This window comes from Crocuta crocuta, unplaced genomic scaffold, assembly GCF_008692635.1.
Source record: "Crocuta crocuta isolate KB4526 unplaced genomic scaffold, BGI_CrCroc_1.0 scaffold92, whole genome shotgun sequence".
Classification (NCBI taxonomy): domain Eukaryota; kingdom Metazoa; phylum Chordata; class Mammalia; order Carnivora; family Hyaenidae; genus Crocuta; species Crocuta crocuta.
The window spans coordinates 3,007,432-3,033,088 of record NW_027528804.1 but is presented as its reverse complement, the minus strand read 5'-3'; the positions used below and the strand labels follow the sequence as shown (position 1 = coordinate 3,033,088).

The 25,657-nt window shown below is 40.7% G+C and overlaps 1 protein-coding gene and 1 long non-coding RNA gene across 3 annotated transcripts; one reads left to right on the top strand and one right to left on the bottom strand.

Moving 5' to 3' along the window:
* The first annotated feature begins 553 nt into the window (after nucleotides 1-553).
* BDH2 (3-hydroxybutyrate dehydrogenase 2) lies at nucleotides 554-24,121 on the top strand. 2 transcript variants are annotated; one of them, XM_077755763.1, is made up of 10 exons: nucleotides 554-642; nucleotides 3,253-3,344; nucleotides 4,276-4,354; nucleotides 7,166-7,262; nucleotides 9,596-9,704; nucleotides 15,447-15,507; nucleotides 16,656-16,769; nucleotides 20,072-20,130; nucleotides 20,723-20,815; nucleotides 22,838-24,121. In XM_077755763.1, the coding sequence occupies exons 2-10, from the start codon at nucleotides 3,270-3,272 to the stop codon at nucleotides 22,889-22,891; spliced, it is 741 nt and encodes a 246-aa protein (XP_077611889.1). In that variant the 5' UTR covers nucleotides 554-642; nucleotides 3,253-3,269; the 3' UTR covers nucleotides 22,892-24,121. The 2 variants fall into 2 exon arrangements, with proteins under 2 accessions (XP_077611889.1, XP_077611891.1); XM_077755765.1 differs by lacking the exon at nucleotides 554-642 and adding an exon at nucleotides 2,361-2,378.
* LOC144224672 (uncharacterized) lies at nucleotides 16,764-25,657 on the bottom strand. Its single transcript, XR_013333106.1, has 4 exons — nucleotides 25,524-25,657; nucleotides 20,191-20,235; nucleotides 17,592-17,714; nucleotides 16,764-16,823 (listed from the first exon to the last, which is right to left on the bottom strand). It is a non-coding gene; the product is annotated as an uncharacterized LOC144224672 (long non-coding RNA).

Sequence of the window (25,657 nt, the reverse complement as noted above, 5' to 3'; positions counted from 1 at the left end):
CTTGATTTTTTGCTCTTACCCAACATGTCCTTCCCTTTCAAGCCTCCACACCTCCTCCACACTGTGAAGCTCAGAGTGCTGCCTGGACCCTGCCCCCTCAGGGTAGTCAGGAGGCCTGCACTCTGCCATTAAATATGTACTAGTGTTATAGAGTAAACTGTGACAAAACAACCATAACTATACCTTAAACATGAGAGAATTTTTATTTCCCTCAAAACAATCTTGGTGAAGGGCCTGGAAGGAAGCCTCCATCCACTATCTTAAATAATCTAGGGTCCTTTTATTTTATTCCCCTCCTCTTCCACATGAAATTTCTGACACATTAAAATTTGAATATCCTAGAACAGCACAGAATAGGCCAGAACAGACAACAAAGATAAGTTAAAGTAAAGCAAATGATTTCCTCATCCTAAACTGTAATGGGCTTTTCCATTTTTCGCCTTCTCCTTCCTTGGAGTTAACAGTTCTAGATGACCTCCACTAGATGGCAGCACACACACATATAGCGTATGCGACTCCTTGAAACTGAAAGAAACTACAAATCCCAACATGCATTATTAAGCACCTGACTTGCTTCTGCACAAAGGTCTCAAGTTTGTTGCTCGCACGGGGATCTGGAGGACGCCATCCACTTGCTCTAAAGTAAGATTTCCTAATTTTTTTTAATGAAATTGTAGCGTGGTAAAAGAAGAGGTTTGGATTTTTGCTTTGTTCTGCAAGTTACCTATTTCAAGATTAATCTTAGCAGTTAGATCAGGGTAAGGATGTGTTTTTAACAAGTTTGAAACTCTGGTATATTAGTTTTTCAATGTGTTTTTCACGTTGTATTTTACCATTTGAGGCCATGTTTGCACTCGTTTTCCCAAATAAATACATTTTAGTTTCATAGTGTCGTTTATTCTAATAGTGAGGCTTTAGCTTCAAAATCTGGTCTCAGAAAGCCAAGGCCAGCTAGGGGAGAGATCGGAGTGAGCAAAGCAGCTACTCTGTGGTCCAGCAGTTGTTCAGTAAGTGCTTCTCCGGGTGTCAAAGATTCCCAGGGACACCTTTGGTGTGTGCCTTCAGTGTCATGCGCCTAAAGCCAGCAATTGACAGAGGTGTAAAATAATAGCTTTTTAATACATCACGCCCAGGATTCGGCGGGGGATAAAGACGATTGGATTCTCTTACTTGCTAAAGTATATATATGATTGTATCTCTCAACGCTTTACATGTTTAAAGTGAAAACGTATCACTCGTGTAGGAATAAAGACAAATAGCGAAAATCCATGGCATCAGAGTAGGTCAGGCAGTGTAAAAGCTCACAGTTTCTCCGGCGCATGACCAACGCAGATTTAACCGAGATTATCAGTGAGTCCGTAAGCAGGTCCCTGGAGCCCGTGGTTCGTCTGGCCCTCAGAGAAGCAAAACACCAAGACGAAGGTAAATGTGCAGGAGGGTTATTGGGGGAAACTGTCAGACTACGAGGGAGGCCCACCCACGCCGGGCAGAAAGGCGCCGCGGAGGCACGAAGGTCCGCCGCCAGCCCAGCGGCCGCGTGCGGACTCACCGCGGGGCAGTGGGCGTGGGAGCCCGCGGGAGCCAGGCCCAGCACAAGGTGCTCTCCTGGACCTGCAATCCGGAGGCCTGATGCACAGCCGCGAGGCGCGGCGCAGGCCACCTGAGCCCTCTGACGATAGTGCGCCGGTGACCCGGCCTTGTCTCACGTCTCAGACGCTTCTCTCATCCAGCCCTCTCCCCATCCCTATTTCACCCGCGGCCCTTCAGGCCCACGCAGCACCCTCCCAAGGACACCACCCACTCCCCAAGATGGGTTCCAGTGATCTTTCTCAAATACGTACGTGTCTGCTTGTGTCGCACTATTTCCATCTTCAGTGCCCTTTGTCCACGGGACTAACTGGCTCCTCAGCATTCCGAGCTTAGATAAAGTGTGAAGGCTTGATTACAGCAAAATGCCAAGGTTGGCTGAAGACAGCAGAGATGGACTCACAAAGATAGCACTAGATCATGTGAGCCCTCTAAGCAAGACTAGCCTGTTACCTGTATTTTATTAGGCGGGTAATTGAGCAGTGATTGTGTAGGTAGGTTTTCTGTACACGAACTATTTAAGTAGGTTCACTCAGTACCCACCCAGCTGTGCACCCCCTCTGCCAGCTTTTCTCTTCATAGAGGCCAGAAAACAAAACTCTCAAATTCCTAGCCTTTGCTGCTAGAGCTGATGAGTGAAATGTGGGCTGAAATGTCTGAGGAGGGCTTCTTTACTGACTAGAAAGCGAGGACTCTCTGAAAGGCTTTTNAATGCGGGTGAGATGGCTTGGGACCAAGTAGCCATTTTGTGACTTGGTGTGAGATCAGAGGCAGCCATAAAGGACAGCAAGGTGAGAAAGGCACCCAGCTTCTTGAAGACAGCCTCAGCTAATCATCATCTGACTCTTAACTACCCCCAATCTCATCATGAGCCATTCCTCTCATCCCACAATCTACAATCCAAGCACCAGATATCTTATGCATACCTTATTTTCCCTGTGTCAGAATTTCTCAGTCTCCAGTTTGAAAAAAAACTGATGGTATCTGATAAAGTGTTACTACTCCATGGTTAAACTTTAAGAGAGGATCAGCAGCACTGTGGAGTGGGATTTCACCTAGCAAAGGAGCTGGGAGGCCCGAGCTTAGTTCTGGTTCTTTCATAACTGGCTCTGTGACCTCGAGCAAGTCAGATCAGTTTTCCCCTCTATATAATGGGAGTGTTGGACATGATTTTATCTTTCCAGCTCTTTTGTTCAATGACTCTGAGGCCAATCGTGAAATCTCTGCAAGGAACAAGGAAAAGCCATAGACAATTGATAGTGCAAATCCCCACAAAGTTTATAGCAGAGGAATTGGGAAGCAGCTCCAAGAAGTAAGGATACATACAATGCCATACAAGTATGTCTAGAGAGACTGAGGGAGAATGGTGGTGGCAGTGAAGGGAAGGACTCCTCCCCTGCTATATCGGTATTAGAGGCTGTCTTCTCTAAGTAGTGAAGAAACCAAACAGTAGGTTCAAGTCCAATGTCTGTCCGATGCCAGTTATCACCTCAATGAGTTATGCAAAATGTGTTTCATTACAATGCTAGTATCTAGGGTCAGCATTCTTGGAGAATTCAGATGATGAGACCATTTGTACAGAAATGCTGTCGTTAAGTTCATTCTAGATGTCACTGCGCAGAACCACATGCTACAGTGTAAGCCATTAAATACACATGTCTCTAGATTGAACCACAAGTTCCATGATGGGTCGACTTGATGGGAAGGTCATCGTCCTGACCGCTGCTGCTCAGGGGATTGGCCGGGCAGCTGCCATCGTAAGTGATTGTCTCTTGTTTGCTTACTAACTTCTGAGGTATTAAATTATGTGGACAGAGCCCTTGGTTATTTAATTCTGCTCTAGTTTTTGGTTGTTTTGGGTTGTGGTTTTGTTTTTGGGTTTTTTTGTTTGTTTGTTTGTTTACTTTTGTGCCCCTGTTGTCTGAAGTTACAAAAAGAAAACTCACTGGCCCTGACCCAGGGCAGATGAAGGAATGAATACCGCATATGTTTATTATGTGACATCAATGATAATCTTGGACTCTGAGAAACTTAACTCTCTGCCTCAGTTTCTCTCCACAATGATATATTTACTGCAGGAGACCTACAGGAATGTATTCCTTTCTGAAATTGTCAATTCAGATGTAGGACTCCAGAGATACAAGACTATCAGGTTACTTTCACCTTCTAATTTATATCAATTTCTTGTACATTATAACCCAGAGCTGAGCTCATTAATGCACTTACAGTATAATAGGATATGGTTTGACATTTATGAAAACAGTAGTATAGTCTTAGGAGAAAAAGTGTGAAAATAACCCATTCTGTCTTATTATTGGGAATATAGTAAGAAATGGAAAATAATAAGAACTAGCTCAGAAATGAAATACAGGCTATCACATCACAGAATAGTATTTTGAGAGGTGTCAGTAACAGAGTCCTAGTTTTTAGAAACACTCTTTTATTTGATAACTCTTAAAGGCACAAAGTCAGATGAAAAGCACAATGTATGTCACGTTGTTCTAATTAATGGTAAAAATAATAACAATTGGAAGGGTGAAGTGAGAGCAGAGAGCTTAAAATTCCACCTATTTTATAGGGAAGACAGTGAAAATAAGATAAGGAGGGAAAGGCTAAATGACTTTCCACTCATGAGAATGGAATCAAATCAAACAAACAAAGGATTTATTTGTACATTGTGTCTACCAGGCTTTTGCAAGAGAAGGTGCCAAAGTCATAGCCACAGATATCAATGAGTCCAAACTTCAGGAACTGGAAAAGTACCCTGGTAAGCAACTCAGCGGTTTGAACTTGGGATACAGAATCTGCAAGGTATTATAAAGCAAGAGTGTTCACATGTTGAAAGAAAATTCCTCAGCTGCTCGGTTCTGCTGGCCTTTTTTAGAGACTTATTCTCTGATATCAAGTCTATATTCTGTGTGGGGCGCCTGGGTGGCTCAGTCAGTTAAGCATCTGGCTCTTGATTTCAGCTCAGGTCATGCTCTCATGATTTGTGAGATGGAGCCCCATGCTGACAGCACAGAACCTGCTTGGGATTCTCTCTCTCCCTTTTTCTCTGCCCCTCCTCTTCTTGCATTCTCCCTCTCTCTTTTTCTCTTGCATTCTCCCTCTCTCTTTTTTCTCTCTCTCAAAATAAACATGTTTTAAAAATCTGTATTCTGTGAACCTACAGACAAAAATCTACATATGTAAATGTATTAACAAAATTTAAGGCGTATCCTTAAAATTTTTTATTTATCCAAAATATTGAAGAATTCAGTACTCAATTACTAAATTATGTGTGAAAATTTAGTAGATGTTAACTTTTTTTTTTTTTTTAAGTAAGCTCTAGTCCAACGACGAGCTTGAACTCACAATCTAAAGTCAAGAGTCGCATGCTCTACAGACTGAGCCAGCCGGGCACCCCTGTTATGTTAACTTTTGATGATGACTTTCCACTTCTCTGCCTCCCCCTGAGGGAGACGCTGTCCAGTAGAAACATGACATGAGGGGCGCCTGGGTGGCTCAATCAGTTGAGCGTCTGACATCAGCTCAGGTCATGATCTTGTTATTCGTGAGTTTGAGCCCCACATCGGGCTCTGTGCTAACAGCTCGGAGCCTGGAGCCTGCTTCAGATTCTGTGTCTCTCTTTCTCTCTGCCCCTCCCCTGCTCATGCTCTGTCTCTCTGTCTGTCAATAATAAATAAACGTTAAAAAATAAAAAACAAAAAGAAACATGACATGAGCCACACGTGCAATTGTAAACTTTTTACTGGCTACATTTAAAAAGTAAAAAGACACACGTGAAATTAATTTTAATAATGTATTTTACTTAATTCAATGTATCTGAAATATTATAATTTTAACATGTGCAATATAAAAAACTACAATGGAAAATTTTACATTTTTTAATACTAAATCTCTGGAATCCATGTGTATTTCACACCGACAGCACATTTCTGTTCAGATTAGCTGCATTTCATGTGCCTGGTAGCCAGCCACCTGTGGCTAGTGGCTACCATATTGGAAACAACTCGGCCTTAAAATCACATATGACCGGAAACTATAATAGATTAACTTGGTTAGGTGCATATTGCCCCTAACTGTACCACACCAAACCTAACTCCAACATCAAAGGGCTTTGACTGGCGTTACTCAGAAAGCAATCAGGACAGAGAACTCATTTTAAAGTTAACTGTTTCAGCAAAATGGAATAGGTGGCATGATCAAACACAGTTTAGTTCCTTGAATTAGTTAACTGAATAAGACTGAGTTGAGTTATCATTTCAACAAGTCTAAAGGAAGCTGCTGTCCTGGAAAAGAAAGAGAAAAAGAAAGTCCTTCTGAAACTCCATTCTAGTCCTCCCTTGCTTTATTTGTAATCCTTCCTTTCTGTATCCAAAAGGGAAGAATAAAGTAATAAACCATATATTTTTTAAATCATAAAAATTATGACTGCCACTTTCATTAGATCATATATTTTTTTTAGTAGCGACTACAAGGTGTCAGTCTGAGACTCCATGCAACTCTCTCGTGGTTAGTGTTTCTTCCCTCCCTCTGGCCTCTCATTTCTTCTTGGAATTTAGTCCAGAAATAAGTGATGGTACCTGTGACCAACAAAGTCATTTCTAGTCGATAATAGAATTGACATAAAGGTCAAGTACACAAATAGAAGCGATCTCTTATCCCACTGCGCCTGCCCTTCCTCCTCAGACAGAATTCAGCATCACTGTAGCAGTGATTCGACCTCTGGGTTGAAAGAAGGGACTAGGGGCGCCTGGGTGGCTTATTCGGTTAAGCGTTCGACTTTCGCTTAGGTCATGATCTCGCGGTTCGTGGGTTCGAGCCCCGCGTCGGGCTCTGTGCTGACTGCCAGCTCAGAGCCTGGAGCCTGTTTCACAGTCTGTCACTCCCTCTCTCTCTGACCCTCCCCTGCTCACGCTGTCTCTCTCTCTCCTAGAAATAAATAAATTTAAAAAAAACATAAAATTTTAAAAAAAAGAAAGAAAGAAGGGACTAGAGGGGCGCCTGGGTGGCTTAGTCGGTTAAGCGTCCGACTTTCGCTTAGGTCATGATCTTGCGGTTCGTGGGTTCGAGCCCCGCGTCGGGCTCTGTGCTGACTGCCAGCTCAGAGCCTGGAGCCTGTTTCAGAGTCTGTATCTCCCTCTCTCTCTGACCCTCCCCTGCTCACGCTGTCTCTCTCTCTCTCTCCTAAAAATAACAACATTAAAAAAAAAAAAAAGAAAGAAGGGACTAGAATGAGCCCACTTGCAGCTATTGCTGCTGGTTTACTGAGAAGCAGCTCTTATAGAGGTACCTGGCTGCCTCAGTCGGTAGAGCCTCTGACTCTTGATGTCAGGTCGTAAGTTCAAGCCCCAGGTTGGTTGTGGAGTCTACTTAAAAGAAAAGAAAAAAGATGGAGAGGACTTTAAGATTTTTACCAATGAGATTCTCAAGATTGATAAGACCCTACTAATGACTGACAATCCTGTGAAGCCTAACTGCACAAATACTGCAGTCTTCACACTTCAGAATAGCTAAAGCTCCAAGGCTAAATATTTTTATGAGTAAAGATAGTGTGCTTTGCTTTATTTTTCAGGTATTCAAATTCGGGGCCTTGATGTCACGAAGAAGAAACAAATTGATCAGTTTGCCAATGAAATTGAGAGACTTGATGTTCTCTTTAATGTTGCTGGGTAATTCATACTTTTTCATTTCACTCTCCCTACAGAAAGCTTTCTATGACTTTTATTTAAAATTTTTGAAAAGGGGCACTTGGGTAGCTCAGTCAGTTAAGCATCCGACTCTTGATTTCCGCTCAGGTCATGACTCTACAGTTTGTGAGACTGAGCCCTGTGTCAGGCTCTGGGCTGACATTTCAGAGCCTGCTTGAGATTCTCCCTCTCTCTGCCCACCTCCGACATGTGCTCTCTCTCACTCTCTCAAAATGAATAAATGAACTTTTTTAAAAATTTTGGTAATAAAGCAAAATTATCCATCATAAACCATAATATATTTCTTAGAAAATACAGCTAGATTTTAGACACAAACTTTATTCCAAGTAAGATTCAGCAAGTAAGACAGCCGTGGAAGTGAGCTCAGGCTCTGTGCTGATAGTGTGGAGCCTGCTTGAGATTCTCTCTCTCCCTCTCGGTCACTCCCTGCTTGCATGCACATGCACTCTCTCTCTCTTTCTGTCTCAAAATAAACAAACAAACTTAAGGGGAAAAAAAGAGAAGTGGACATGGACTTGAGTCCTAAGGAAAATGACAGTCTACTCAAGAGAACTGGTATTAATCCAAACCGGTTAAACTTCTTAAGGCTGGTAACAGGCTCACGCTAACTGACTGTGAATGCTCCAGTAAGACTTATAAAATAAAATGAAAAGCCATTTCCGAGTAGGTGTCTTTAAAGCAAAGTGTATTTACCAGAAACCAAGTACTCCGTTTATTGAAATGCAGGTGTTCCCAATTTTTTGCCAAGACATTCTAGCAAGTCCTTTACAGATCCCAAGCTCAGTGTTTCTTACTGGGACACTGAATCCCACCCACCAAAAGAAGTTTCCATGTTGCATCTCTGTATAGAGCACAAAGAGAATGGCTTAACTGAACTTACTCAGTGGTACCAAACGCGCTGAACCCTGTATGAATGAGGAGAGGCTGGAACATGGAGGGCCGCTCGTGCCAGTACTTTCCCTGCTCAGGCATGACAGTAGAAATCAGTACAGCCGAGGTTTACACAGGAACTAAGTGACATTCCACTTTCCTTATGTACTGTTCTATTTGTACTGCCGCATTGATGGAAAAATTCCAGAGCCTTCTAATACATTTTTGTTCTTCTTCCTAATCATTGTTTCCTGACCAAAAAAAAAAAAAAAACAACAAAAAACCTCTTTCTATATATCTATAGTTTGTCAGATGTTACACTGTGTAAATATTAAAGCAACAATTTATGACAGTCTATTACATAAATAAACTGCTCATCCCTATATGAGAATATACTCAGAGCCATGACAAAAAATCAGTTAGCAGAACTGGTTTTTGAATATCTACATATTAAATTCTCAGCAAGATAAGGGATACAGAAATAGAGCGTGTGGTTCCTGCTGTCATACAATGGATGAGCAGGTTATTTAAGAGTGTAACTTGAGGGAGGCCTGGGTGGCTTAGTCAATTAAGCATCTGACTTCAGTTCAAGTCAAGATCTCACAGCTCGTGAGTTCAAGCCCTGTGCTAACAGCTCAGAGCCTGGAACCTGCTTCGGATTCTCTGTCTCCCTCTCTCTGTCCCTCCTCTGCTTGCCCTTTGTCCCTCTCTCTCTCTCTCTCTCTCTCTCAAAAATAAATAAACAGTAAAAATTTTTTTAAAAGTGTGACCTGAAAAGGAGTGAAGGTTGCTTAAAGAGTTTTGTTCTGCTTTGTTTACTCAGTACTTTAGAACCATATGATAGCAATGTTGCTTTGCTACCCTGAGATGTTGAAACCACAGTTTTCCTTTGCAATTTGATTTCCCTTCGAAAATGCTAAATCTCTGCCACCTGGGGGCACTGTTGCTTATGAAATAGGAGTCAGGGCAGGTATCGTGTTCTCATTTCTTTTTGATATTGTTTTTTATATTTCCTGTGCAGTTGCCATAGAGCTTTTTCTTTCTTTCTTCTTCTTCTTCTTAAATAGTTTATTGGCTTATATATAATACCCAGTGCTCATCCCAAGTGCCCTTCCCCATTCCCATCACCCCCCCTTCCCCTCACCCCAATTCCCATCAGCCCTCAGTTTGTTCTCAGCATTCAAGAGTCGCCATAGAGCTTCTTATGTTTGGTGGCCCCAAGCCTTTGCCTTTCTCTTCAAAAGAAGGATGTTGTTTTCAAATAAATGTACTTAGGTTAAGCTGTTGGATACTTACTAAGTGATACTACGAATTGCTAAACTCTTCATAAGGTCTAAGTCAGTAAATGATGATATGAAATGATAAGGCAATGCGATAGAAATCTTAAATGATCATTTCTCCCCACTGATTAATCCCTCTTCCAGTTTTGTCCATCATGGAACCATCCTGGACTGTGAGGAGAAGGACTGGGACTTCTCGATGAATCTCAATGTCCGCAGCATGTACTTGATGATCAAGGCATTTCTTCCTAAAGTAAGGACCACCGTCACTACAATAAGTAGACCTCCACACTGGGCATCCAGAAAGGGTCCTCACCTTTCTGCACTGAAGAGTGACAGTAGCTAACACAATGACTAACCTGTACTGAACATTCATATTAAGACACTTAATACAAACTCCCTTCACCTTCTAGTTAAGAAATATTCAAGAAATATTAAGCACTTTCTTTATGCAAGTCTCCATTCTAGGTGCAGAAGACACATCAGGAAACAAAGTCCCTTCTAAAAGAGAGATCCTATTTTGGGGAGACAGGATAACATATAATTAAATAAATATATAACTTGGGGAGTGGTTAGAAGTACTATGAAGAAGGGGCACCTGGGAAGCTCAGTTGATTAAGTGTCAAAGTCTTGATTTCAGCTCAGGTCGTGATTGAGTTATATGAGGAAGAGGGTCAGAGGGAGGGAGAGCAAGGAGGCGTGTGGGACCAGAAGAATGCGATGAGGTAGGTACTACTTTGTCACATCCATTGTACAGAGGATAAAACTGGGAAGTGAGGTAACTTGCCCAAGGTCATATAACTAGCAAGTGGTTAGAGCCAGGATTTGAACCCTAGAGAGAATGGGCCCCTTCCTGAATTTCATTGTCTAGCCACATGCTCTCAGATGGATGTACCTCATTGCTTTTCTGTCCCTTGAGTGTTCTTCTTGCACTCCTGTTTTTAGCTAAGCCACAGAGGAACCAGAGAGGTAAGAGACAGTGTGTGCTAAAGAGAGAGCATTCCTCCGAGTCGGCTACCCTTGAATTCCACAGCTTTTACACAACTCATTAATGCTTTTCATTTTGTTTTACAAGCATGACATGCCTTTTGATGCAAAGTATACACTAGGTGTTCTCAGGGAGGGGAGTGTAAATATTGAAAACCACTGGGTTCAAATGAACCTGTAAGCCAGTAGTTAGCAGATGGCACAAGCTCAGACAATGAAAGGGATTGACTGCATACAGAACCAGCTCAGTCCAAGGTTGTAAATGGAACCCTAGTGAAATGCAGAGGAGCCATTCTTCTCTTCCATCTCAGCTGCATTAGATGGCAGACATACTGAATGCTGCCAACCCAGTGCAGGAGAAGAGCTTTTTAAAGGTAAGGCAGGGCTGATGCTTTACTCTGAACATTCAACTTAATGTCAAAAAAGATCCTGGGTCACTTAGGCACCTCAGTCGGTTGAGTGTCCGACTTCGGCTCAGGTTATGAACTAACAGTTCTTGGGTTCGAGCCCCATGTCTTGCTCTGTGCTGATAGCTCAGAGCCTGGAGCCTGCTTTGGATTCTGTGTCTCCCTCTTTCTCTATCCTTCCCCCAGACACGCTCTGTCTCTCTCAAAAATAAATAATAAACATTTTTTAAAAAAGAAAAAAATGAAGAAGAAGGATCCAGATGAATTGTGAAAGGAAAACTAGAAAAACTGACTTAGTAACAAAGGAATTTGTTTCCATCTAATCTACTTGTTTAATGCCTAGAAAGGATCTCCTAGTGGGTCCGTGGAATATGGAACTAGCAAATTGTTTTTCAAATGTTTGTTTATTTTCGAGAGAGAAAAAGGGGTTTGGGAGGGACAGAGAGAGGGAGACGGAGGATCTGAAGTCATCTGCTGATAGCAGATAGCCCGACATGAACCTCGAACCCACAAACTGTAAGATCACCTCCCAAGCCAAAGTCAGATGCTTAGCCAACTGAGCCACCCAGGTGCCCCTAGCAAATTTATTTTTAATATAAATTTCATTTTTTTGATTATTTGGAGTTTATGACAATCTGTTATTTGGTAACTTGGATTATTTTTTGAAGCCTGGTTCTTAACCTAGGATTGGGAGAGAAACAGAGGCTGCGGTAAAAGGAGAAAACTTATCTCACAGTGGGTAAGACTATCACACGTGCAAAACCAGCCTACTTCATGTCTGCAGTGCTTGACAAATACGAGTGAAGGGAGCAGGCGTGGGGTATGGTCCAGCGGAACTGAAATTTAAACTTGTCAGTAAGTGTTAACTTTTGAAATAGCAAACACTAACTTGCAAATTAGTGCGTTTGCCTATAATTTAAAACATCTTAACAATAACTCATATGAGCCAGTAATACTCATTTGTAAAAAAAACAAACAAACAAACAAAAAAAAACAAACTCCAAGAGATTGGGATTTATTGACTGAGATGAGCAATCAGAAGAAGTCAGTGCCACTTATTAAAGTGACAGTAACCAACCTGACCCTGGATTTCTAACTTGCGTTATAGCCTGAACTCTCCCCCTACTTCACCATGTGCCGTGGGAAATGGCACTTGCACTTTGTTCTATGTAAAATGAGGATGAGATGAGGTACCTGGGTGGCCCAGTCAGTTAGGTGTCCAACACTTGGTTTCATGTCAGGTCATGATCTCACGGTTCACAAGATGGAGCCTCGACCTGGGGCTCTGACATTATGGAGACTGCTTAGGATTCTCTCTCTGTCTCTTTCTTTCTGCCCCTCCCCTGCTTGTGCTCTTTCTCTGTCTCAAAATAAATAAACTAACTTTAAAAAAACAAAATGAGGGCGAGATATTACACGATTCCTTTCAGCCCTAATTGTCTGGGATCTTCTGGGTTCATTAACAATGACGCACATATAACAGGTTAGAACTTTCCAGGGGAAGTCAGGATTTGGAGTCTAAGCAGATCTGAAAAGTCAGGTGGTCAAAACATAGGAACACTTGTAGGAAATTTTTGATCATGGTTAGACACAGAAAATCGTTCCAAAACTGGAATATGAGTCAAAAGGCAAAGAACAAAATTACAGAGAGGGAGGGAGGCAAACCATGAGAGACCCTTAAATACTGAGAACAAACTGAGGGTTGATGGAGGGTGGGGAAGAGGGGATAGTGGATGATGGGCATTGAGGAGGGCACTTGTTGGGATGAGCACTGGGTGTTGTACGGAAACCAATTTGACAATAAATTATATAAAAAAAGATTTTTTTAAAAAGGCAAAGAATAAGCTGAAAATACTATAAGAAGAGGTCACTGCAAAATCCAAAGTCAGGCAAGTCTCTGATATGTGGAGGTTTTTCCCCTTTGCCATATTTTAGAAGATTCTCTAGTACATAGAGATACTCTAGCAAGTATTTGTTGAATGAATACATGAATCTAGGCTGTCAGTCCAGGTAGAGGCCAGACACGGAATCCTCAAAGACCCAAGAAACCAAGGTGAGCCAGGTTTAGGAGCTGAGCTCAGTGGGGACAGAAAAGCTAGGTCAGGGTAAGACAACTAGATTGACAGCTGGAGGGAATTTCCAGAGCTCTTTCTAGCCCATGTCTGAGCTTCTGGGAGGTGAGTCCTATGTAGAATTACTATATACTGGAGACTTCACTTTATAATACCAAGTCATATTTGCCAGAGGGGGATGTTACATGGGGAGCCAAGAAGAGCATGCACACTCTACCAGCAAGCGCTGAGCCGGCATTGAGAAAACAGCATGGAAGGGTGCTGAGCATGGACTGAGGGCTCTAGATCCAGCAGACTGGCCTGCCTGAATGGATAGCACAAGTGTTAAGGGGCAGCACTAGCATCTCCTAGGTGACTGAACTCCAAAGTTTTGCCTGAGGAATTACAGTATTTCCAATGCTTGGACACTGAATGTACTTAATAGCCCATCTTTATATACTCTATTGGAATATATGTATTCTACAGGCATGAAAATGAATTATATGTGGCAATGATAGATCAAGAAAACTGGAAAAAAGTAAAAAAATAAGTAAAAACGGATCATTTGCTAAACTGGATAAGAAAAAATGTTAAAGCTTCGTTTCCAACACCATTATACTTTACTAATCTTCCTGGTCGTTTTTGTGAGGACCCCATCTCATTATGATCCTCTTTATCGCATAGACAAATGAGTAGGGTTAAATATTTTCACCGCTACCGTTATCCTTGGCTAGATTGGGTCACCTCAGCCTCCCTCTGTACCCTTTAATCCATCCAACACTATGCCTTAGGTTGTTACAGATTCTCTGCTCTTGCATGCAAATAGTACCTAAGTATCAGAACACAAAGTCAGGAGAATACCACGGGGAGATCTGTCATCTTCGCAGCCCCCTCACCCCCCGACCATCCAGTCACTCCCCTCCATCCCGACAGCTCTCTGTCCGAAAGCTGCTGGAGAAGCTCACCCCAGCGGAAGCAACTTCTCTCTCTACACTGACTGCTGAGGTTCTTCCTTTTAAGAAACTCGTTCTCCGCTTGACTTTCACGGCACAGGATATCCTGCTTTTCCTTCCTCTGTTCTCTGGTGGGGCTCTTCCACGTCCTCTCAGCAGTTGTTTTAACTCCTCACCACTCTCTGTGTCCACCATCCCTCCCCCCACCTTGTTCTTTACAGCCATCCTCCCAGCTTCTGATTTCAATGGGAAGGTAGAGCCCATAGAGTAGGAATTCTCTCCACCTCTTGCTTCCTCATGGGTACCCACGCCCTTGCACATACCTACATGCCCTTGAAAGCACACATATATATTAACTTAAGTAGAAGTGTGTTTGAAAACATTTTTATTTTATAGCAGCTTTTTCATTCATATATTCCTTTACACCAGGGGCAGGGCCCAGCAAGCTGCACTTTAAAGTAGCCCCTCAAGGGATTTTGATTCATCACAGTGTTTTGACCACCTACTGTGTGCCCTGTCTAGGAGGGCAAAACAGCCACAGACCCTCCTCAGACCTTCACCCTTGGAGTGGGGGAATTCTGAGGGAGGTGTTCTTAGAAAACACGGCTCGCCCTGAGGGAGGCAGGCCTCACTGCATGTAAGCACTTACCATGTCCTGCCCTTACCACCTCACTGTCTCACGCTGTAACTCACAGACATTTCTGCATCTCAGCTTTTATCAGTCCTTTTGAAATCACTGTATCAGCTTCCAGTGTTCTCCTCTATGTCGTGCCACAGTAATCTTAGAAGTCCCCAAGTCAAAACATGCCACGTCTCTGCATTAAATCCCTCATTGTCACCACCACAATGCCTCCAGGGTTTAGCCCAAATTCCTAAAAGTAGCCCCTATTGGCCTCTGCAGCCTCATACCTCCCACTCTGGACATTCCAGCCAGACCCATCCCTTCCTCCCAGCTCTGTGCTAGCGCCTTTATACATGTGGTCCTCACTCCTTAAGACACCTTTCTCTTTTATTTTTCTGACTAACACTCCAGCCAGCCGCTTTCCTCCTCAGGAGCCCTCCTCTGAGTGTCCCACAGCCTAGTTTGGTCCCTTCCCACCACCCGACCCCTCTCTGTGGAGGTCTCCACTGTCGTTGGATGCTGGCTATGTCAGCCCGGCCAGGCCCCTGGCAGCTCTGCATAGGCAGAGAGGTGTCATTTATCTTCAAATCTCCTGGACCTAGCACTCTATCTGAACACAGTAGGTGTTCAACAAATATAGGTTGAATAAAGTAAGAGTTTTCCAACATTGGGAATACAAAGTAACAATGTTCATTAACCTTCCATTTAGCTCAGAGTTCCTCCTTGATCTTGCTGATGCTCTTGTGCCAAAGGAAGGCAGTAATCCCCCTGGGAAATGCTCTTGCCAGTGAGTGCGTCAGCATGCCATCAACTCCTAGCAGTGACTGGGTGAGGCTGTAGAGAAGCTTAATGATGCTTAATGTTAATAGCTAGGAAGATGGTTCTGCAAACCATAAGTAAATGCAGATCTTTTAAAGAGATATTATTTTTGTCTTGCAGAGTGGCAATTTTTAAAAGTTTGTTTTGTTTTGGCAGATGCTTGCACAGAAATCTGGCAACATTATCAACATGTCGTCTGTGGCTTCCAGCCTCAAAGGTAGGTCCGTCTTCTGGGAATCACGATGCACATACTCCCAAAACTTTATGAGCTGTGGGTTTTTCGAACAAACACAGCAGGGATTATAAAACCCACATATAATTTCAATACCACTTTTTTAAAAATTGTTATTAAGTTCCTTAATATCAGCCCTTTCTGCCTCAGTGTAAACCAGTTGTGAAAAATAAGTTTTGTTTCATTTGCCCTTCCTCTGATCACTTCCAATGGATATGGAAATGGAAATCAAGTTGGAATAAGGAAATATTTATCCATCTAACTAACCAAAAAAGATGTATTGAACACTACATGTCCCTGCCCAAAAGAACTCACAATCCAAAAGGAAGAGAGTCAGGCAGATGCAGGTCTTCTATAGTGTGGTAAAATGACAACACAGGTTTGTGCAAAGTGCTGGCATGATATTGTGGAGGGTAATAATTTGGGAAGTGCTTCACAAAGTCAGTGGCTCTGGGCCCTACACAAGAGGTCAAGTTGAAGAGCCAGGATCACAGTGCCATCTGGAATAATGTCAAATGTCACAGTGTGCCAGATAGATTTGCAAGTTTAAAATGAAATCACTACTGCTGAGATAACATTCCTTCTCTTTGCAAGAACACACAGTGAGCCTGCAAGAGAGGAAGGCAGAGAAATGCCTCAGACCCTTGATTGTTTTGGTTTGGTTTTGGTTTTGTTGTTCTTTACCCTGACTGTCTTTTGGAATCTACCAACTAATGATGAAAACCTAAGGCTATTGCCATCACCTATGTGCAGCATCTCAACACCTAGGTCTCAACTGAGTTGTGCCAATAATGATCTTATTTTCCCAACTAGCCCCATGAAGGAAGAAAACCTGATATCAAATTTTATTATTTTTTTAAGTGTATTTATTTATTTTTAGAGACAGAGAGAGGGTGAGGGGCAGAGAGAGGGAGAGAAAAAAATCCCAAGGTGACAGCAAAGAGACCAAAATGGGGCTTGAACTCACGAACCTAAATAAGAGTCGGACACTTAACCAACTGAGCCAGCCAGGCGCCCCCCGAATCAAATCGTAAAAAGGACGGCATGGGAGGAAGTAGGACAGTTATTTGTGTTCCCTTTCTAATGGAGACTTTTTTGTTCCTTCAATGGTTGAACCTTCCTTTCATCCTCAGGGGTTGTGAACAGATGCGTGTACAGTACAACCAAGGCGGCCGTGATTGGCCTCACAAAGTCCGTGGCTGCAGACTTCATCCAGCAGGGCATCAGGTGCAACTGTGTGTGTCCAGGTGAGGTAGGCATGAAGGGCTGTGCACTTGTCCTTTCTGACACCATGGTTGGCACTGTGAAACATATGCACAGAAGCTTGTTTACCACATGCTACATTGTGTCCTGTCATTGGGAAAAGCTCAAATGAAAAAGGGTCTAGGCTCACTAAGCTAACAGTCCCAATAGTAGGTTGGCAATGAGATTCTTAGTCATCAGGAATGAACCACAGATGGAAAGGATTTAAGTGGTATTCACATGTGTAGAGCAACTCCAAATCTCATGGCCAAGACAAATCATTGGCCAGAGCTTGGTGCTTTGGAAGCAGACCAGAGATGACCTTGCCAGGCAAAAGATGAAAAGTAGACCGTGTTCACAGAACCACGGGAAGAAAGTAAGAGGAGCCTCCCAGAACACAGAGAGCTACCAAGTCTTGTAAATCGCCTGGGCTGATAACCAAAAAGGAGGGATTAAAACCTTCCTTTACGCTACAAAAAGGGGTCAGCAAACATTGACCTGCAGGTGGAATCTGGCCCACCACCTGTTTAGTAAATACAGTCTTACTATGACACACCCACACCCAGGTTGCGCATGTATGGCTACAGGCAGATTGTGTAGTTGTACCAGACCAAACGGTTCTCAAAACTAATATTTCCTTTCTGGCTCTTTACCAGAATGCATGCTGACCTCTCATATAAAGGAAACAAGAAGAGCAGAACGTCTTACTAGTAGAAAGGACATTCAATCTGTCCAAACAAAACCATTCTATAATTTATTTTGTAGGAATAACTTCTCATTTTCTTAATAACTATGGGTATGTCTATTAAATAGATATGCCCTTTTACCTGGTTCCACTGACCCAGGATGAATACAGGTTGCCTAAGAAGAATTATTAATTTCTTCTCTGGAAAGGAATTAAATATCACATATCCAGAATCAGGCTTGTTCTCTGTCGTTCACAACTGGTCCTGGGGGGTTGGGGAGAAGCAGCATTTCACAGTTACGTATGGAACTTTTCAAAACCTGAAGTCACGCCAGAACTTGGGGAAAGAGTGGATGGGAAAAATTGTGTGTAGTTTGGAAAGTTCCACATGAGATTTTTATATAATCCACCATGGTCTCCCCTCAGATTAAAAACCACTGACTTAGTAATTTAGAAGAGGAATGTGAAATACATTTCAAGCCGCAGAATTTCCATGATTGAGGTGTTCTCTTTAATTTTTCTTGGATTAGAAAGGTAAACATAGGTCACACTAAGAAAAAAGAGGATACGGTAGAGTTTCACTGGGTTTTAACAGACACACTGGTGATACTTGACTCTAGCTATTTTTAGTATCATTTACCCAGTGGAATAAATGGAAAAATGGTTTGGAAAATGTGGTTGTTTTAGCAGCTGGACTTTTCAGAAGTTTGGAAAATATATTATCAAACTGTGTGGGACAAGGAACGAGTTGTGACTCATGAGCCAGTCAGGGAAGAAAACCTGACAAGGAGTGAGTGAGTGTGTCTGGGATGGCGCTGCTGGTGGTATAGTCACACTCTTCAACACCAGGCTTGTGTAGACTATGGCATGCTGTGTGGTCCATGCCATGAACACAGTAGAGTTGGGACAATGGAATTAAGTAGAAGGCATAGGCTTGCTCTATAGTTTCATTAATAGCCATTAATACCAGCCATATGAAAGAGATGATGCTCACTTGCCTGAGTGGTAGGAAGCTGTCAAAGTTGTATTTTAAAACTGGATTTTGAGGCCATTGTTCAAGGAAAGCTTAAGGTGTCCTGAGCCTACTGTTGGTAGGATTTGGGACTATAAGGGGACTATGGATGAGGGAAGTGAAGAAAATATTACCAGAAGATGGGTATAAAGGAAGCTTTGTTACTTGGTTTCAGAAAGTTTATCCACACTATTGTCTGCAGCAGTGTGGAAGGTAGAAAATATTCCTAATGGATCAGGTGACCGTTTCTAGTAAAGACAGTTTCTACTCTGAGTGTCAAAAGTGCTTCCCACTTACGATGAAATATGAGAGGAGACAGGTAAGCTAAAGAAAGGGTATAAACACCAAGGAGCTAGAACTTTCTGATTTTGAAGATTTCCACCCTCTCCAGAGAAATGGCAAGTGATGGTAAATTAAGAAATGGTTGGGGCTCCTGGCTGGCTCAGTCAGTAGAGCATGTAACTCTTGATCTTGGGGTTGTGAGTTCAAGTTTCAAGTTGGGTGCAATTACTTAAAAAAATAAAATGTTTAAAAAGAAAAAAAATAAAAGAAGTTATTTCCTAGTAAACATCATCCCTATGGCACTCTTAGGAGCAGAGGGTATGACTTTAAAATCACTTCTTATGACCTTAGAAATACCATGTGGTTGCCCAGAGTACTGTCAGCAACCACCCCCCACCCCCCAAAGGCCCTCTAAAGAGAATTTACAGATTACAAAAATTAACAAAAAGTCTGGGAAAGTCTCTCTGTAGGAGCTTGAACCAAGTGGTATTTTAAAATGTTTAGTGTCATTCTTACTTTTTTTAAAGTGAAATAATTCCAAATTATATTTCTTATGAGAAACATGAAACAGTGGTGAAAAACAGGAATTTGAAACCAATGAAAATAGGCAAGATAACGAAGAAAATGTTGGGCCATCTAATTACAGAGGACCATGACAGGCATCACACTGTCTCTGAGAATCCCCAGAGTGAACCTGACAGCAAAGAATGGTTTTGAGATCATCAAGGCAACTGGGTTCTTTCACTGGTGAAGTCCTTATATGGTTGTATTTACATTCCAGGGTTGTTTTGAGGAGTAACTGAGATAATATACGTAAAATGCTTAAAATCCATAAAGTGTCATGCAGTATAATGTGACTAAAGTATATCTTGGGGATGCTGGGTGACTCACCCAGTGTCCTTGCCTAGTGTCACAAACAATTATGGCCTGTGGTGTTTGGGTTTTTTTTAATGTTTATTCATTTATTTTGAGAGAGAGAGATGGAGGGATAGAGGGAACAATGGTGGGAGGGAGAGGCAGAGAGAGAGAGGAGAGAGAATCCCAACCAGGCTCTGTGTTACCAGCACAGAGCCCAATGTGGGCCTCAGTCTCACAACTATGAGATCATGACCTGAGCTGAAATCAAAAGCCGGACGCTTAAACAACTGAGCCACCCAGGCGCCCCTATGGTCTATGTTTTTAAAAATCCTAAAAATGGAGGTAAAATTATCATTCTAAGTTATGGGGAAGGATTTCGTTAATTGCTGTATCATATGGAAAGGAAGTTTAAAGTTTGTCAATTTCTTTTTCACTTTGAGTAATTAACCAAGCTGAATATTTTCATTTAGGAACGGTTGATACCCCATCTCTGCAAGAAAGAATACAAGCCAGACCAAATCCCGAAGAGGTATATCTACTATTTTAAATGTGTTTAAATATTATGGTTGGAAAATGTCCTCTTCCTTACCTAGAGTAGATAAATAGAGACGGATAGAAGGGCAGCCTCCAGGAGCTAGGGGAGGAGAGAACAGGGAGTTAGAGGATAACAGGTATAGAGTTTCAGTTTTGCAAGATGAAGAGAGCTCTAGAGATTTGTTGCACAATACTGTGAATGTACTTAACACTACCAAACTATACACTTAAAAATGGTTAAGATAATAAATAACATATTATGTATATTTTACCACAATTTAAAAAAAAATTTTTAAAGCCTTCCTCTTTAATATTTACTTTCTGATCTGACACAGTATCTACAGGTTTTAGTATAGACACAGTGTCTATAGGTTTTACTAGTTTGAGTAGCTTGGAAGTCACTCTAGTCCTACCTGGTCCACAGTTAATGATATTCTCATGTTATCATGTATTATACATGAGTAATCAAGGCAGCAAGCCAATGGTACCTCTATAGATTCCTCTTGCCTTGGACCTCCTGAAGGAGTTGCTGGTGAATTCAGACTTCACCTCACAACACTGATATCTGGTTTGGTTTCTGATCTCAGGCACTAAGCTCTTTCCTGAAGAGACAGAAGACTGGAAGATTTGCAACCGCAGAAGAAGTAGCCCTGCTCTGTGTGTATTTGGCTTCTGATGAAGTAAGCACTATTCTTCCCAGGGAGTTCATTATTCTTCATTTGGCCATGATTTGCTTATCAAAATAATATCATTTTAGAGAGTTGCAACGTATATATGATAAGAGGTTGCAATTACAAGATAGGGATAAATTCTAATTTAATTTGCTCAAAGAAAGGCCACTTTGATCTGAGCCACCAACTCTTCCTCATTCAACTCTGCGTGTCACTAAATCTTGTAGCAAATGATACGGAGGATTGAAAAAATTAAATTGCTCAATTGTATGAGAGAGAATTATTTTCAAAACTTATAATTGGGGAAAATCTAATTAAATATAAGTTGAGCAATTGAACCTCCAAAATTATGAGAGCTTCAGGTGAAAAGGGGAGAGGGTTAACCAGATTTAGTTGTGTCTAGAATACACAGAATTGGCATCTGGTGGTTTTAGTTTTACTGGTGACTCATTTAGGAGAATCTCACTGGCTATTTTCTGTAAGTTCTTGTTTGTTATCACATATAGAAATTCCTAATTCTATCTCTTTCCATTTTGTACCTATTTACTAATCAGTTTCTTCCTTAATGGCTATTGCACATTCTTAAATGGCATACAACTAGGAGAGTAGAAATTACATTTATAAGGTAAAAAGCACAGAAACACCCCCCTGTTTGGTGTATGTGAATATTACATGGCCAGGGAACTGCAGCATTTGAGATGAGAGGAAGACGGGGAGTAGGCAGGAGTGAGGAGGTGTGTTACTGATCTGTTAGCTCTTCCTTACAGTAACTTGCACGCCAGCTACTTGGTGAATGTAACACATAGTGGTTGAAATGTTCTCATGACCAAAGTTACACTTCTCAGGACTGTTAACAGCAGTTTTTAGTAGCTGGGAAATTGCTAAACAAATTACTACTAATGCAACAAGTTATTGGCCTTTGTTGTTTCTCTGAATCTGTATCTGCAGAAGAGTTCATTTGAATCGGGGGGTACTGCTGATGAGCTAAATTGTCCTTGTTTAGCCAGAGCTTAAGTTTACCAAATATTTGGAAATGTTCTGGCTTGAAATGTGCAATAAAAAAAACCTTTGGACTTTTAGAGGAGCCCCAAGGTGTCCATATGCCTAGCAGAAAGCTTGCTTTTTAAAAAAACCTTTGGGGAGTTGGTGATAGTTTATCTACAGTATGTGATCAGTTTTCATAGACTGAACTTTAAAAATGTCTGTACTCATACTGTGATGTCTTTCCTTCCTGTTCCTTCCACTGTGTCAGGCTTCAGATAAATTTAAAAATAATAACAGAAATTTAACATCTGTGTTTAAGTTAAAAGATTTTTAAACCTCTACCACAAGGTTTACTTCAGCTTTATTTCTTTGGAAAGTGCAAAATTCTGTGCAAAAACAATAGTAATTTTTTAAAAATTCTGTTAGTTTTGTACAAATTTGGATATCTGAAACTAGTATAGAATATTTTTTCATATTTAATAGATACAATAATAATTATTATTCATATACATTTTAAAAACACATTTAGTGTGCCTCAGCTTCTGACAATACCTATGTATTTTGCTCAACTAAAAATACAATATCTTCTATAAAAATTCTGTTTGGTAATTAACAAGACCACTTTATGACTAATACACTTGATGATGTTCAAAAGTTTATTAATGGCATAAAACTCAGCTACTTTAGAATAGTTCTGAATTTCAAAATGAAAATGTACTATTTTAGCCTACACTTTATCCTAATTTAGGGAATGGCTGAATATCACTAAACTTAAATTTCTGATTCTGAGACCAAACACCTGTTTAGAATATGACATGTGCTAAAACACTAGCCAGAGGCCAGGTAACTCTAGCTCACAAGAACATGTTAGCAGTTTCAGATCATCCAAAATTTAATTCAGATTTTTCCTAAAATCTGTTTGTTAGGTGAGTTTTCCTGTTACCATGAGAGTACATTGTTTAGCTATATGAGTCATGGAAAATTTGAAGAAACACAACCTGTGTTAAACCTGGTTAATTGTTCTGTCTCTTGTGTTTATCATTGCAGTCTGCCTACATAACAGGTAATCCTGTCATCATTGATGGAGGCTGGAGCTTGTGATTTTAGAATCTTCTTGCTGAGAAGGCAGGCTCTTCCTGTCCATAGTGAACCCGATTAAGAAGAAAACTCACCCATCATGCCTCTCCTGTTAACAGCATATTAATGAAAACAATTAAGTTCTTTTTAATGATGTCATTGTTCACAATGTTCACAATGAGTCAGGTTCTTTAAATATATTAATCTCTTTCTAACCTCTTCTGAAATCATTGTAGGTGGATGACATAAAAGATAATGAACTCACTGCAAATGAAGAGTTTTAAAATAAACCACAGTTTGTAAGCATATAAGATTAAAAGTAAATATGAAAAATGGAAGGTTTTTAAGAAAAAGGTATTTGTATTTTACTTCTATTTCCTAATATTCAAATATTTCATACAATTCTGCATTAGTCTGTACATGGACTCTAATTTTAAATTTTTACACCATCATAAATGAATACAAGGTAGGAAAGAATTTAGCTTCAATAACTTATATTAAATAAGAGTTTAGATTCAGAACTATATTGTTAATCTGTTATATGAAAGAAAAATAATCATCAAGTGTTTATTTTTAACAGACGTTATCACCCATAATTAAGTACTATTTTCTTAGGTTAACTAAAAAATCATTATTAAAATAAACAATGATATTGGCATGGGCCTAAGAAACTTACAGTGAACTAGCAGTACTGTCAGTTTGAATGTAGATTTTTTTCACCAAATTCCAGGTTAACAGTAAGAGGACATGAAATTTAGAAACAATCTCTGGATAAATAAATATAAATGACTCATATAACAGGAAACAAAATTAAAGAAAATAAAATGTTCAAGAGATGGGTGAAATAGATAAAGAGAATCAAGAAATACAAACTTCCAGTTATAAAATAAATAAGTCACAGAGATGAAAAGTACAGCATAGGGAATACAGTCAATAATATAATAATGTTACTTAATCATAATACTTAATCATGATGAGCACTGAATAATGTATAGAATTATTGAATGAATTATGTTTTACACCTGAAGTTAATACAACATTGTATGTTAATCATAATTCAATAAAGAATGGTTAAAAATTTTTTTTCAAGAAAAGTTTAAGCTAATTCATGGACTGTAATTATATAAGAGGTTTTTAGGAAAAAGCTTGTTTTCTTTCAGTTTTAAGGTTTTATGTTTGTTTTTTACTTGTTGCTACTTCAAAAGACCAAATGGTATGATGCACATATACTCAATAAATGAGCAGTCATTCTTAGCCTTTCCTCTTAGAACCTTAATTAATTATTAATATTAATTACTATTAACAAGGAAAATTTTGAAATGGACAATGAGAGGATAACATTTTATGTGTGAGGAAAACCAGTATGTGACTGATGAAAAAGAGTTAAAATTGACAGCAAAGGATATTTTGACTAGCGTCCCAAAGAGTCCATTGATAAAGGATTTGTTTTGGGGTTCTGGACCAGGTTTCCACAACTGCATCACAGAAAGCTTGGTTAGTGACCCAAACCAAGTCACTCAATATACCTTAGATTTTAGTTTCTCGTTTGTGAAATTAGGGAGTTGGGCCAAATGACTTGGATTTTTTTTTTTGTTCTTTGTTTTTGGTGTATCATATTCAAAATGCTATAACTTCTTATCAAGTGAAGTAATGGAACACTGAAACTTACAAGTACGTTATGAAGTACTTTATGCTGTAAGCAAGTATACATGTGTATGTATAGCTATGACAGATGAATTCTAAATTAACAGAGGATGAATTCTGCAAACTGAATTCTAAAATTAACAAATGCTTCTTCAGAGACTTCATTCTCTCCGCTAACTATAAACTATAAAGCATTAAAAACAATAAAAGCACAGGTAAAACCTAACTAAAAAGTTCAATGTTCTCCTCCAAAGTCATGTTAATCAAATTGGGTGATGTGTCAATGAAGATCATATGACTGAAAGAACAGGAAAAATATATTTCATTCCTGTGGTAAGAGGAAAGTGGTACCACTAGAAATTTCGGCAATGCCTTAGGAGAGGAAGAATTTGGTTTAGGAAAATACAGTCACTAATCACTTTAGATGTTCTGAAGAAGGTTACTGTACAGAATGTAGGTTTATCCATCCTACCCACAAAGGAGGCTGAGAGACAAGGTGAGTGGTTTCTATTTGGTGGAGATATTTACTTGACATTGTCCCCCTTGCTTGAAAAGCAATGATTAAAACTGACCCAAGAAGTGAAAAACATTTCTGAAGGAAATGAAAATTATCCAGAAAGGGGCGCGCGCATATACCCACGCTTACTTGGAGCGGGGAAATAAACACACAAGGAAGACACAGAAATGGAAGGGAGTTTAAAAGGAAAAACAAAACAAAACAAAACAAAACCCTGCTGATGGGAAGATTCAAATCTAAATTTGGTAAGAAGGTTTAAATTTGTTAAAGAAGCGATACAACGAGGAAGGACAAGACTTTAATCCCGCCTAACTGGCCACCTAAACAAAGGATGCTGTCTTCCCACTGCATCAGAGAAGACACTTTGGAAAGCACAGCTGAAAGGTGGAGTTAAAACCCAAAATGTAGAAGCTGGTTTAGGGAACGTTAAACCTTGTAACTGGCAGTCGGGCCTGCACTTCGGGCTGGACAAGAGCCAGCGCTGCGCGTCCTCACCAGGATTCTCGGCACCGCCCGGGGTCCGCGCTCGCTGGGCGGCCTTTCCAGTGAGTTCCCCTGGGGAGACGCGCTCTTGCTGGCACCGGGAGCGGCCGCGCGGCCGGAACGCACGACTGAAACAGCACAGTGCG

What these genes read in the sequence shown, in the direction of transcription:
- BDH2 (XM_077755763.1), top strand. Translation starts at nt 3,270, where the DNA reads ATGATGGGTCGACTTGATGGGAAGGTCATCGTCCTGACCGCTGCTGCT. An exon ending in TGTGGCTTCCAGCCTCAAAG is followed by an intron (nt 15,508 to 16,655) that starts GTAGGTCCGTCT and finishes TTTCATCCTCAG; the next exon opens with GGGTTGTGAACAGATGCGTG. An exon ending in CCAGACCAAATCCCGAAGAG is followed by an intron (nt 20,131 to 20,722) that starts GTATATCTACTA and finishes TTCTGATCTCAG; the next exon opens with GCACTAAGCTCTTTCCTGAA.